The 13,546-nt window shown below is 49.4% G+C and overlaps 6 protein-coding genes across 6 annotated transcripts; 3 read left to right on the forward strand and 3 right to left on the reverse strand.

The window, feature by feature from the left end:
• Positions 1–28: 28 nt before the first annotated feature.
• Positions 29–1,327, reverse strand: DEU56DRAFT_917651 (oxidative stress survival, Svf1-like protein; the record flags this gene model as incomplete). Its single annotated transcript, XM_041358017.1, has 3 exons — positions 29–1,013; positions 1,067–1,261; positions 1,308–1,327. The coding sequence occupies 3 exons, from the start codon at positions 1,325–1,327 to the stop codon at positions 29–31; spliced, it is 1,200 nt and encodes a 399-aa protein (XP_041203370.1).
• Positions 1,328–2,426: 1,099 nt separating this feature from the next.
• Positions 2,427–4,822, reverse strand: DEU56DRAFT_831191 (uncharacterized protein). The gene is made up of 2 exons (XM_041354541.1): positions 2,534–4,822; positions 2,427–2,469 (listed from the first exon to the last, which is right to left on the reverse strand). Exon 1 carries the CDS (start codon positions 4,366–4,368, stop codon positions 2,698–2,700), a length of 1,671 nt encoding a protein of 556 aa, XP_041203371.1. The 5' UTR covers positions 4,369–4,822; the 3' UTR covers positions 2,427–2,469; positions 2,534–2,697.
• A 334-nt stretch (positions 4,823–5,156) lies between these two features.
• On the forward strand, positions 5,157–6,288 carry DEU56DRAFT_68867 (uncharacterized protein). Its single transcript, XM_041347068.1, has 4 exons — positions 5,157–5,922; positions 5,985–6,066; positions 6,118–6,188; positions 6,239–6,288. The coding sequence occupies exons 1-3, from the start codon at positions 5,311–5,313 to the stop codon at positions 6,153–6,155; spliced, it is 732 nt and encodes a 243-aa protein (XP_041203372.1). The 5' UTR covers positions 5,157–5,310; the 3' UTR covers positions 6,156–6,188; positions 6,239–6,288.
• Positions 6,289–6,664: 376 nt separating this feature from the next.
• DEU56DRAFT_983959 (uncharacterized protein) lies at positions 6,665–8,331 on the forward strand (the record flags this gene model as incomplete). The annotated part of the gene is made up of 4 exons (XM_041359977.1): positions 6,665–7,585; positions 7,647–7,741; positions 7,795–7,883; positions 7,936–8,331. Exons 1-4 carry the CDS (start codon positions 6,888–6,890, stop codon positions 8,329–8,331), a joined length of 1,278 nt encoding a protein of 425 aa, XP_041203373.1. The 5' UTR covers positions 6,665–6,887.
• Positions 8,332–9,252: 921 nt separating this feature from the next.
• Positions 9,253–10,949, reverse strand: DEU56DRAFT_873552 (major facilitator superfamily domain-containing protein; the record flags this gene model as incomplete). The annotated part of the gene is made up of 5 exons (XM_041355866.1): positions 9,253–9,494; positions 9,546–10,122; positions 10,173–10,332; positions 10,386–10,681; positions 10,734–10,949. 5 exons carry the CDS (start codon positions 10,947–10,949, stop codon positions 9,253–9,255), a joined length of 1,491 nt encoding a protein of 496 aa, XP_041203374.1.
• A 994-nt stretch (positions 10,950–11,943) lies between these two features.
• On the forward strand, positions 11,944–13,178 carry DEU56DRAFT_68943 (uncharacterized protein). The gene is made up of 3 exons (XM_041347090.1): positions 11,944–12,769; positions 12,832–13,096; positions 13,152–13,178. The coding sequence occupies exons 1-2, from the start codon at positions 12,154–12,156 to the stop codon at positions 12,987–12,989; spliced, it is 774 nt and encodes a 257-aa protein (XP_041203375.1). The 5' UTR covers positions 11,944–12,153; the 3' UTR covers positions 12,990–13,096; positions 13,152–13,178.
• The last annotated feature ends 368 nt before the right edge of the window (positions 13,179–13,546 follow it).

The raw sequence follows: 13,546 nt of genomic DNA on the forward strand, positions 1-13,546 counted from the left end.
CAAAAAGCTTGACGTTGTCTTGCCACTATCAGATTACGGTTAGATCTCGGATAAATTGATTATAACATCTAATTACCTGGTAAATATATGGCTTTGTGCCAGCAACGTAGTTGACCATCGTCTTGAGCACATACGGGATCTCTGCGAGGACGTCCACCTTCTCGATTAACCCCTTAGGTGAAGATGGACTGCCAACATCGATACGCATAGATGCTTCAACAGAACCCTCGACACCCTGCAGCAGAGATGGACCTGCCCAGTTGAACTCAACCGCAGTAGGCTGCATGTAGCCAGTGTCCGGATCATGGACAGGGCTGATGTGATGGGCACGCGACACTACTGTCTTCTCAGGCTGCTCGTCGCCTGGCCATCTAGTCTCTGCTGTGACCGCAGCTAGCTTCCCACCAAGCACCAATGAACCAACGTTGACTTTTGCTCCGCCAGAGCCGGGTCCGTAGCGTCCGTGGGTATCCAAAGTTGTGAATTCCATTTGAATTGCAGACACGCCACCATGAGCGTCGCTTTGGAAGTTTGCGAAGTTCCATCGCGATGCAATCAAGTTTGGACGCATGCCTTGGATAGCATGGACGAGCATGCCGTGGCCCTCGGCAGCGATTGCACGACCATTATGGATGATGTGACCGCTGACTTTAGTACGAGGCCAGAAGCGATGGATGACGTAGCCATCTGGTTTCTGTTGATCTGACCCAAAGTACGAGTATCCCCCTTTTGGCCCCTTTCCGATCTTGAATCCGGGTACAGCAGAGGGCCGTGAAACATCGAGAGATATCTGCAAGTCATTTGAGAGGTTTGCGCGAATGGTGTACATTTCAGGATGAGAACCATCCGATGAAGACTTGTGGGTGATAGAGAATTGATCTGCCTTGCTGGATCTGCTGTCGAGACCAGGGGGTGCGGTTACAAAGTTTGTAACATTGACAGAACGCCAAATCGTTTCTTTCGTTGCAGGGTTGTAGACCTTGCATGTGAACTGAATGGTAGGGTACCACACTCTGCCGAATAATGAGTCACATCGAACAAGCGTGCAAACGAATAGAATGCTGACCCAATTGACGAGTGGATCACTTGACACATCAACATCGTCCCATCAGGTAGGAATTGATAAAAGATCTGAGTTTCTGTAACGAAGCCTCCTGCACATGTCCACTCAAGATCCTTCGCCTCCAGCTCCCCGAGGAGATCTGGGTTCTCCGAGACAGGGAATAGATTCGGAGCCTTTGGGTCGGTGGGGGGTGCAGTGCTACAAAACCTTCAGAGCGAAATCACAGACTATGACTTTCACTCACGTAAAGAAAGAGGAGAACATGTTTTGAGGTAGGTGGGATGAAAGAACGACTGTGCAGTATTTGAGTCTTCCAGAATCTAGATCAGACGTAATGAAACCCCACTAGTACGTCGGAGTTCGGAACTCCTTTTTGGATGTTATCAGATTGCGGCCGCAAGTTAAGTACCTTACTCTGGCAGACATCGATGTCAACAGTGAGCTCAAACTAGCCTAGATTCTCTAGATCTCCCAGCCATTAATGCCGTCACACCGTTTAAATTGCTGCACCAAGATCATGTACGCTGGAGATACAATGTTATCACTCTCGAAACGTTGAAGTTCAGGAATCTCGCGATGAGAGGCTTAGAGGATACGAGGATGAACTAGAATAAATATATGATCTCAGCCTCGAGTATCGGACTCGGTGTAGGACTACGCAGTACATAGAACAAATATATTCTAAGGGTATAATGGGGGAAAAGTTCGCATGGACTCACATCGAGACTTGAGCGCCAAGGTATGGCTCGTAGCTTTATAGTAGGTTAGCATAGTGATAGAAACATATCATATGGAATGACACTTTGCATATAACCTCGGCCGACGTCATTCTGTCGTGTCCGTTGCATACCGCGGTTGAACGTTGCGCTCGCAATCTCAGGTTGACGTTTCCGACGTCGCACTCGGTCCGTGCTCCGAGTCCTATCGACACAGGAGTCCGAGAAGTACAGCATTCCTTCAATTTCCATTAATCAAGATGGACTGGGCCGAGGAGCTCACAGCCCGGAGACAGCGAGCAAGGTTAGAGAGGAAAAGGGCCGAGATAGGCTCCGGCCCCTGCATCTGATATTCACGCATAGTCAGACTGGTTACTTATGAGTCTAAGTTCAAAACACAAGGCGCAGCATCACCTTGAAGTAAGTTCCGCATCACCAGCCTACATCCTCACAGAACACTCGATGCGTATTCGATCGAAATGCGGACGCCGGCGCAGCTAACACTAGTTGACTGAGCTTCTGGTTCAGGTGTTAACGTTGTCAGTGGAAATTGCGATGGTAAAGATCGATCATCGTACTCCGCGGGACATTCTCTCTATAAGATTTGATGAAAGCCTTCTAGAGCAGTCTGGAACACGAAGTCTAGTCTCCCCCATAGCGCATGAGCACCGCGTTTAAAGAGGCCCTGGGCTATTAAACAAACGTGTCACGTTTCGAAACACAGTACTGCCATGGACACGCAGCATATACGCACCAACAAATGAGATGCATTGCGACCATTTGGAATTCCTGACCGTAATTTGATGATTGAACCGAAAACATCTGACCAAGTCTCCGTCATAACATCTCAAAATTCAAAGGCAGGATAATCTGGTGGAATAGAGTAAAGACAGGAAACATATAACGGAAAAACGTCCATCAATCGGCCCGTACCAAGCGAGGTTCACCCACACCGATCTCAGGAACGCCATCGGCCTCCACAGCCTCCATCGCAGCAAAATCAAGCAGAGAGATAAGGTCAGCGAGTGCTCTCAAGCTCCTGCTTTCTGCAGCAGGGAAGTGTTTGGAAGGGGAAGAGTCTGAGGTCGAGGTGCGAAGCGGGCTCTGATCAAATTCCCGAACGGAATGAAGACAAGGGACTGAGAATCGTTTGGTGGTGCGATCGGGGTGATCAACAGGCTCGATTACAACGCTGAGTGGGCGTACTTCTCGGTTCTTCAAGGAAGGTATGTAGGCGAGGCCAGAAGTGTGGTCATCCGAGGCCAGATCAAACTTGGACTGAGAGACGACGCAAAAGAAGCCTTCTTCAAACCCGGATGACGTGTTACTCTTGTTCGAGTCCTCAAACTCAACATCCTCTGCAAAATTCTGGATAGCATCGCGTTTGATGGCAGCGGAGTCATCGACAGGAATTGTCATAACCGAACCAGCTGCCGCTCCGCCGGGAGGAGATCCCTTGTCTGTACCGTTGGCAGTGAACGAGTCGCCTTGAGATGTGCCTTTGCTGGATTCTTCTTCCTCATATTTCTCTTCTTCTGGGAGGTCGAAGATGTTCGAATAGATGGATATAAAGTCATCTCCGTCGTCTGAAAACCGAGAAGACGGGGCACATGGAAGCTGCGTGTAAGGCCCATGTTGGAGTACTATAACATCATCTTGCGAAGATTTCGTGTCATCGAGTGAGGCGTATACAGGGCCTCGAACGTTGGCCAGGACGCCTTCTGAATTCATCCACACATCATGAGGTAGTGTCTTGTCTAAGGGGCTCCAGGGGGATTGGAGACGGATCGAGGAAGGAGGTGTCCTCACAGATGCTCCGGCGAAACCACGTCGGATTGCGAACGGGGACGCGGCGATGCTGTGAACCGACTCAGATGCGCTGACTTGAGTGGGTTTCGCTGATGAAGAGATGCGAAGACGAGGGCCAGTTGAACGGTGCATAGCAGCTAAACGAGGGTTCACTGGACCTAAGCTCAGGATCGAGCCGTTTGTAATAGAAGTGACACGCAGTGAGAGCCGTCGGGATGGAAGAGGGCTGCTCGGTACCAAAGCTGGGTTCCAGATATCAGCTACAACAGGCATGACGCTGTTACAACGTCTCAGGTCCCGATCTAAAGGCTGGGCGGAAGTGCGGAGCGAAGTTGCTGTGCGAAGAGCGCCGCCTTCGGGTACACGACCAGGAGAAACCGTTCGTCCGATGAAACCGGGAAAGTAGGAGATTTCATGTTTCTTGGTTCGCAAGTCTTCATTCTGGGTATCGGTACCATTACGGCAGAGGGTGTCTTGGTGGATTTCTGCTGCCATATACACTGCCGGAGACTGACTTGAAAATCCTTTTTTCTGAGAGCTTCGCTGAGGACTGCGTCTGTTAGATAGCATGGTATCGACTAGCTCGAGTCGTCTGGGAACAGGTGGTGGTTTTTGACGGGCGATCTGGCTTCCCGCTGTCACGGGAATTGGCAAGGTAGCAGAATGAGCCTTTGACTTGAACAAGCCTGTGAATGAGTGGGCGAGTTTGACGAAGAAAAGCCAGAAACGTAGGAAGAAACCTGGAGGCTGCTGAGGTGGGTCGACCCGGCGTACCAACATGTTCGTTCGCCTTCAAAGTAAGGACAGTGGTAGTTCGTTGAGGAATGGGATATATAATTGCCAGCCTCGATCCAAGCATGCTTTGAATGGAGAGGCTGACTTTTACATCATCAGTGCTCCTGGTCAGCCACGTATTATCAATTGAATTCACGTTCTGTAAACGTAACGAAATATAAGACATCACCGCGTAACTGGAGCTAATCACCCGACGTTGCCCACGGCCGTCGTGCACCGAACCGTCATGTACTTGGTTATTTAACAGGTCGTTCTGTGATCGTTGGATGCACTTTTTCACGAGTCAGACTCCCTTGCACCCTCTGAACAACGCCGTTTTGTGTCATTTATGATGAAACTTTGCTGCAGTCAACGATCGAGGTCTGGACGACGAGGACAAGTGAGTTCAAGTGAGTAAGTTACTAAGTAGAAGACAATGGACCCGGAAATTTCTAGAGAGTGACGTGACGGATGGACAAGATCGTGGCCCACGCACAGCGTCACATTCCCCGCACACGTTCCGCCAGCGTTTGCAGGAAATGTAAATGGTCCGTTGACTTGCTTGAGACGGGTTCTCCGTCTTCTTCTTCCTCTGTCGACATTCAAACTCAAGGGACTACTGAATGTCACACTTAAGTGACGCACGGACAGCGACAGCACAGTCCCAGGTTAACCACAATGGGGAGGAGGTGTCCTCCCTGCCTTCCCCAGACCAGATCGTCCACGAGGAACATTCACCGGCTCCTCCTCCCCAGCTTTCTCCATCCGACGCATCCCACTCCGACTCTGGATTCAGTTTATCATCTAGCTCCTCCGGGGAGGTAAGTTTCTATTGATCCAAGACACGTGTAGTGGAGTGGCGGTCATAATCACCTAAACCCTGTTCTCGTTGTTCTCGATTAATATATATGTTCTCGAAGAACTGCACGATCCTGACATTCGTCTGGGATGCTTCAGGTTACGGGGACTCCCTTTGATTTTGGGACGCAGCGCTATGAATACCCCTTCCCTCCCACCCAAGGTACATCAAGCGATCCGTTTTTACCACTTTCCTCATCGATTACAATCACATCTGCATCAAATTCCATCTGGCCTTCGTGGCCTGCACAAGTCACAAAATCTTTTCCTCTCACTGCCCCTCCCCCCAGAAAAGTCAGAACACATCCGAAGTTGCGGTCTGTGGCTGCGCGAGAACCACCCGTTCCGCCTGGCCTGGCGAACAAACGGAGCTTTTGGAGCCTTAGCCTCCAGCGCCAGGCCTCTGCAGAAAGTCAACAAAGTGACCTTAGCGACACCCAAACACGCGGCCGGAAGCTTCCTCCCGGCAGTATGGGGTTTACCGAGGTAGACGCCTACCCCGCGTCCGACTCGGAAATCACTGTGCGACGCCGTCAGCCTTCAGCACATGCTGCATGTGCTTCTGGCTCCAGGATGGACTCAAGGGAGGGAGCAGTCAATCAAAACGGATTGATAACATGTGGCGATCATGCGCCAGAAGCGCAGAGTGCGGGCCCACCAGCCTCTGGTCCTGGGTCCAACGGTGGCCATAATCAACTTGACGTCGGTCTTCACTCGCATACGCCGTCAGGGACACGTTTGCTTACTGAATATCGTCCTATCAGCTGCGGCCAAGGAATCCGCCAAATCGAGGCAATGTACAAAGCTCGTCTGTCGGCGAGATTTTGAGGATAGTCGCTGGTCGACGTAGGTGATGATTATTTATTGAGTGGACTTTGTGACATAACTTGACATCAGTTTTGAATTGGGTTTTACGCTTTTTCTTGGGTTCTTGAGGTCCTGACGGAGGACATAGCTATCAACACTCGGTACGTATTTTATGATTTCCGTCGGATCCTCAAGGCTTACCCGATCCTAGACACGACGATCTATCACCATCACCAACATCTATCGCTCCATACCACAACCACCAAACCATCCACATTTCACGAATTCACTCATCGTGTCAGAAGACTCGTGCACACACAATATTACTTTTCCTACTTACTCTCATGCATACCAATATTCCCCTGATGTTAACGCCGTTTCATCAATACCACATCGATTACGTCCACAGGAGCAAAACTTGCCGTCTTACTTCCAACCATACCTGTCACGCCGCACTCTACTTCTACTTCATGTTTTATCGCAATATGTTGTCCCCACGATGAGGATTATTAGTCTAACCGGATTTCAGTTGTTATTTTCATATGTGGCGGCACTGCAGCTGCCTGCTTGATATTCATATTGTCCTCGCCTATCACTTACAACATCAGATCCTGTGTTAGTGCGCTCCGCAGTTGATGCTATCTTTATGGAGCCCTTAGGAGCCGGATGTGAATTTGTATAAGGATGGGTGTTTCCAATGCATTGCCAGAAAGGTAATTAACCCCATTGCCATGATGGGCTGTGTAGCGCAGCAGCCATCACGCGTTAGACCATAATAAATATCCCTCATATAAAAGGATCGCGGGTGTCCTGCGGAGCGATTGTATCTTTGAAGCCCACATCATTTCTGCACACCAACCATGACTCAATACCCCGACGAAAAATCTAACAACCCGTACGCAACCTCGATGCAACCACCTGTCCCAGCTCCTCGGCAGCTTGAACAGAATCAATACCAGGCACCTTTGGGCCCGCCACCTGAATACACCCAGGAGCCACCTCATAATCCGCGCGATAGCTCGCGTCAAGGGTACAACCCTCAGTCGCAAGTATATCAGTCCCAAACATACCAGGCGCCTCTGGGATCAGCATCACAGCATCCTCCAAGATATCCTCAGGAATATCAAACCCCACCAGCTGGTCAATGCGACCAAAAAGGCGGGGAATACCCAGCATACGCATACCAACAGGCTTCCCCAGGAGCCAGGTACCCCAATGACCAGAACAGGCCAGGACCATCAGGTTACCCTTTATACCAGCAAAACAGCAGCTTGAGCCCGTACAGCCAGACTCCCGGCGCAGTGCCACAAGATCGCGCACCTTCTCCCAATGAAGGGGGTGGAGGGCTGTCCCTAGCTTCATTCTTTGGCAACACGGGCTCTCCGCCAATGTGGAACCGCCAGCCACCTCAGGATTTCGTTCACACTCAGTTCCCTCCCATGTGTCTCATCTCAAACAATAAGGACCTGAGCAAAGGGTTCCCTGAGGTGCCTCCCCCATGCCAATTATGTACTCACCCGTTTGCAACGCATGATATTATGGAGGAGGATTGGAAACGGTGCGTGAATTTTCCATTAGGCCCGTCCCATTTAGGTTGAGCTAAGCTATATGGTTTTCAGATTCCTGGCAGACGTTAAGAAAGCAGCTTCATTATCTGGAGGGCAACGCATCAAATCGAACGCCATACCCTTTATAGCAGGTATCAGTCTTGTCGGTACGTAGTGCAACAAGTAATTGCAACACATTATCCTAAGTCTGCAATCGTAGGCGGGTTTTTCCTGACTAAAGCCATTGAGAACCGAATGAAAACAAAGAATCGCAGTGCGGCGGGGGACGTCATTGATCACTGGAATCATGTCAGTACAAGTCCTACGAGACACTACCAGACTATTTACCATCGGTTTTCAGTACTTCTTCGGGCCTCGCAGAATGGAAGTGATCCTTTGCCAAGGATCCGAGCGCCTGAGTGGCCGTGAGGGTGCGGCACCGCTTGGTGATCCTAACCAACGCCACATGGCAAATGACCTCCGCCGCCGAGCCTCGAGTTGCTCGTCTTCTTCTTCTTCTTCTTCATCATCATCAGATTCCGAGGACTACCGTGACAGGAGTCACCATCGTGGACATGGACATGGATCGTCTGTGTCTCATAAGTTTGATAAAAGAGAGCGCCGTGCCGAGAGAAGGGAGGCTAAGGCTGAGAGACGCCAGGAGAGACGCGCTCGTAAGTCCGAACGTCGCAGCGGTAAGGCTCGGAGTCGTAAAGAGCATTCGGAGCCCTACCAGCTTTTTATTCAAGCTATCTAGAGAGAGCAATGAGTATATGTACGGCACCATTTGTTACAGATGATATGGAACAAAAGACTTGCTAAGAGTTCAAACAAGATTCTTGCAACGGCGTACTGCAAAGACAGTCTCAAAATCTTTCTTTGTGGGTAACGCGAGGGACAGTTTTCTTAGTCAGCAGCCTCTAGATTCAATAGGAACAAACAACGCCCCAATACCAACAGGGGTAGCTCCCTACTTCATTCCTCCCATGAATTATGTATCCTTCGATAACATGCTTTAAAATATCATTATTTTCATGCCGATGCTTATTTGTGAAGCGGAGGTCTTTGTGAGCCGACAGAGGGCGATCGTTCCGAGTTCCAACATTTTGTTTCCCTCTGCTTGACTTTCCCAGTCTCATCCATATCTCCATTTCGTGGAGTCCTCGAATTAATGCTAGTCACGGCAGGCTTTCTGTCATTTCAGGGAAGTTGGGGTAGCTTGATATAGCTCTCGTTGGCAACTCCGTGATATTGGATAGTAGCGATTATCACCAAAGCTGGATGGTGAGCGCTAAGTTTGGTCGTTTGATGAGCCATATATTTCAAAAGAATTCGTGCGAGGTGCATCTTTATACTGAAGTACACCCGATTAATGTTCGCGGTGCAGTTTGGTGGTGGAAAACTCGAATTGTTCAGCTCTCCATTCTTCCAAAACACACTGGCAATGGCGTTGATGTCTTACGGCCATAACATTAGAACTCGCTGAATACGGTATGCAATGGGTGTTTACATTTACATTCAACTGGTAGTCTACGACTCTATACGTAGATCTTGTGCAGTCGTCTCTTTGCTATACAGGGTATTTACAAACTATTGAGAAAGCCGGAAAGATTCTACTGACTCTATGCGCTATCGATTTTTGTGTTCACTCAACTCCAGAATGCCACGACACGACGATTTAAGTAAGGCTTTTTGGCAGATATGTCGAGAAACCGAGTACTAATATGACGATCGTGCACATTATCCAGTATACAGCTGTCCCGCCCGCGAGGTTCTTCTCCAACGACAGGGCAAACAGTGAGGATACTGCTGTCGGTCCGACGGCACGCATCATGGAGGCCATCGTTTGTGCTAGGCCATTTGTTGCACCCAATAAATCCTTGCTCGGTGCCCCATTATTAATATATAAGATGATACAGCCTAAAAGCATTCATTTTTAAATATACATGCATGAGAGGAAAGGCAACTCACTATACGTGCTGTATGCAATGGTGTATGCAACAAGTTGGACGCAAAGAATCAACCACATTGCTGCTTCCATGTGGTGCTTAGCCATATAACCCATTAACGGGTACGCGGAAAATGTTATGAGGAAGAAGGAGAAACTTGTGATATACAACCTCATTGGTCCAAATCGTCGCAACAATCGCGGGAACGAATAGACTTGTATCGTGCCATTCAACATACTCCAGGCCGACATCACCAACCCAATGGTGTTACTACTAAACCCAAGCCCTCCGAGTGGGCGTGATGTCGAGTACATGAGCGGCATTAGTACCAACATGCACTGGTCGACGAAACACAGCAAGCCATAGTGCAGGACTGGTATCATGACGCGTGGAATGAGAATAGAGCGAAAATCGGTCCTTGAAGACCCAAGGGAACTGGAAGCGGGGTTGGCAGTCTCTGCTTCATCTAGCATGCGAGGTAGGATATCGACCTGAGTATCTGCAGGCTTGTCGTGGATCTTTGCAGCCTGCATGATCGACTTTTTGGTATCATCGATATGGCTCAAAGATTGAGTTCTGGAGGCAGCACCGCGCATCGACTGAGAAATTCTGTGAGCACTGTACATGACAAATAGCTGAATCACTATACCTCTTTAAGGAATAGTAAGGTGATGAGCCAGGAGGCTATAGCTACGCTGGCGGCAACGATGCAGGGCAAAAAATAAGGATACCGATGGAATAAGAGGTAGCGTCCGACGGTGTCTGGCCATTTAGCTGCTGGATCCGAGAGGACTCCTCCAATGAGGAATCTTGAGAACTTGGTCAATTTACAAGGTACGTGGTGGCTAATAACCAAACAAACCCCAGCGTATACCCAGCGGCCCATGCGAACGGCAGCCATGCGAACGCTTGCGCCATATTGGAGGTGTCAGTGATCTCGGTCATGTTGCATTTGACCACGCCAAGATTACCGTTGAGAGCGCCTTGTGCACAACGGCTGAGGATGAGCATCCAGAATTCTTTCGAAAATCCAAAGGAGACGATGGACAAGGTAACCCCGAAAAGCCCAACGAGTATCACTGGCTTCCTTCCGATGTGGTCAGACACGCGACCCCATTGAAGAATCGTGATAGCCTCGATTGCGTAATACAAAGATTCCTGATGTGATTTCGTTAGCAAAGGGGTTAGAGTCTGCTAAGAGACAACAGACAATCAAGCCTGCATAGTAGCCCGTCTTACGCTCATCTCCACCTGTGATGCCTGTTGACCTGACTAGCTGGTTCACAAACGGATATATCACAGAGGCTGTCAGTTGCTCGGGCATCTGGGCAAGGAGAAGAATTGCCAGCTGCATTTTTGGCAGAGGTGTCGGCTGAGGTGCTGTTTCGATGAGCTCCCCCTGACCTGATAGTTTTTCTTCAGTCATTTGGGAAGATTGAGTCATGGGGAGGTGGGTGTGTGTGGGCTTATCAGTTGCGCCATTTATGAACTTGTGCTGGTACGTATGGTACACCGTCATACGAATCCTTTGGGCCCTACCAAGCATTCTAGATGACACGGACCGAAACGGAAAAGCTCGGGAAACTAGGCAAACATTATCCACATCCGGGGCAAGACCATGACCAAACTCCGGTGCTTTTTAATGATTAACGTCAGTTCAAAGATGCCTGCCACGCACTATTCTCGCTGGTAACTCATGAACGAGATACTGGTTATTCGAATATCACAACACCTGATTTGAATGGCCATACGTATTGCTGGTAATCGGTCCCGAACTACCGCTGGAATTGGAAAAGGCTGTCACAACTGATTAATAGACTGGTCAGACTGACAGAAAATCCTACAAATACCAGACAGGGGTCACATGGCATGCGTAAACGCTGAACAATGATTTCCAGAAATGCGTCAAGTAGGTGACTAGCGATAAGGAGCCGAGGAAGAGATACTTCTCTGTGACTCCACCCGCACAACTTTAATGACGTGAAATCGTGAGGCGGAGTAGAACCGGTGAGTAGCCTAAGTGGCCTGACATCAACCCCAGTGAGCTACGCTTCCGCAGGCTAGAAGGAATTGTATTCACGTAGCAAAGTCAGGCACGACAAAACACTTGCCAAGTGGAGACTGCAAAAAAATGAACAAGGTAAGTTTGTATCGAAAGACTGGCCATCTGGCGCAAGGTTAGATTGGAGAAATGAGCGCTCATAACGATAATCGCAGACGAACTGTAGCCTCACTCGCCCGGAACCGAGAGTATATAGCTGGAGCTAGACGCATTGTGACCTGTAGACTCGGATCAACCACTGCAGACTCCGAGAACTTGAGGCATGCATGTCACATGAAAGACCTTCCGAATTAATCACATGTTGCCTCCTTGGATATCATGAGTGTCAAAAACTTTGTTGGTTAAAACCACGACTCACCGCGAACTTCAAGCGAAGTAATGCTTTCCTGGTGGTCGAAGGATTGATCGCATCAAGTTGAAGTCCGAGACGTAATAAACGGCGTAAGCGAAATTTGCCGCACAGCTTTCACTGAGTGCCTGTGCGCACTCGGAAGCTTGAAGGGCTTAAGGTTGCCCAAGGACGATTTTCTCTCCGTCTTTCCAGCTGGAAGGTAGTAGGCCCATCTTGATGTCGGCTTTTGTGAGCCTGTCACGCTTCTTCACTACCTCCGGATCTCGCCCACGCTCCTTAGACTTCCCAGAATCTGTTCATGACAGCTTAACGATAGATTCTGCCGTGACAGAGGTGGAACACAGTCAGTTGACGACGGTCGAAAACTCAGATTTCCGTGGGCGCCTGCTCTCTTCAATTGAAACGGCATCTCCCGACCAATTACGCACTCTCGTCCTTCAGCTCGCTGACGAGATACCTGAATTACAAAGGTCTCTTGTGCAATCACTTGCCTCCTTGAAGGCGTTGTCAAAGGAGGCTTCGGAGGTCTTACAGATCGACACGAGGTCTGATGCAGACTCAAACGAAGCTTGGCTCAGCCTAGAGAGTGTGTCGACGGACTCTGACACCACGCAATATTCAAGTCCTTCGGCTTCGGACGCTGGAAGTAGCCACAGCTGGAAGACCGCCCATTCAATTAATTGGGACATTAATATCGAGGACGTCCCTGAGATTCAATCAGAGGTGAATGCGGATGTCAGATCGCGCCCACGCTGGGATATTTGCGTGAATTGCGCGAAAAAATTCGATACCAACGCGGTGCGCGGGCCGTTCGAATGCTGCTATCATCCAGGTAAGTCTGAGGCTCATTATCAGGAAATGTTTCGTCTTGATCATGATTTCCCTTGTCGATAGGGTTCCTCCAGAAAGATGTTGAACGGCACAAACGGTGTGATCCCCAGTCGCATCCAGAGGACTTCATGTGGAGGTGCTGCAATGAAAGCAACCCAGAGGGATGTGAGACTGGGTACCATATACCTGCCGGGGACATTGGATTGCCGCGATTCTCTTGAAGCGGCTCTTCGCCTCGAAGGATCATACTGCCTCATGATGTACAACTATCTGTATGGGTGTCGGTGGCGAACAAGACGCCAAGCGAGACGCAGTGAATCCTAGCTTAGTACGTGTACAAAGCTGATGTGAATATTAATATTAGACGCTCACTACCTTTATAGCATCAGGGACACATCTGCGTAGACATTTTTTCGAATATCTTGTTGTCCCTTGGGGCTGACCCTATGTATGTCCAACGATTCTATTACCCCTATCCGTAAGGCGGGGCGCTGGCTCTTATCTATCGTAACTCTCGTGATTTCAGGTCTACCCCAACTTGGCTGAGGCATGCCGTGGCGTTATGCAAAAGAGGTCACCGTGATGGGAAGGAAGATAAGTCTGATGGGGGAATCCCCTTGCGATGGTGGGGTATATGTTGATTTACGCCTTTTTTCTGCTGCTATGCGTCTCCCAGTTCTTCTCCATCCATATATTGGTGTTGGCATGCAGGTCCCCCTCTGTATTGATCAGTAAGGGTACAAGTTGGTGGTATGCACGTCGTCTACAAATGGGACCG

Source organism: Suillus clintonianus (assembly GCF_016758775.1).
Source record: "Suillus clintonianus strain FC179 chromosome Unknown DEU56scaffold_113, whole genome shotgun sequence".
Lineage (NCBI taxonomy): Eukaryota > Fungi > Basidiomycota > Agaricomycetes > Boletales > Suillaceae > Suillus > Suillus clintonianus.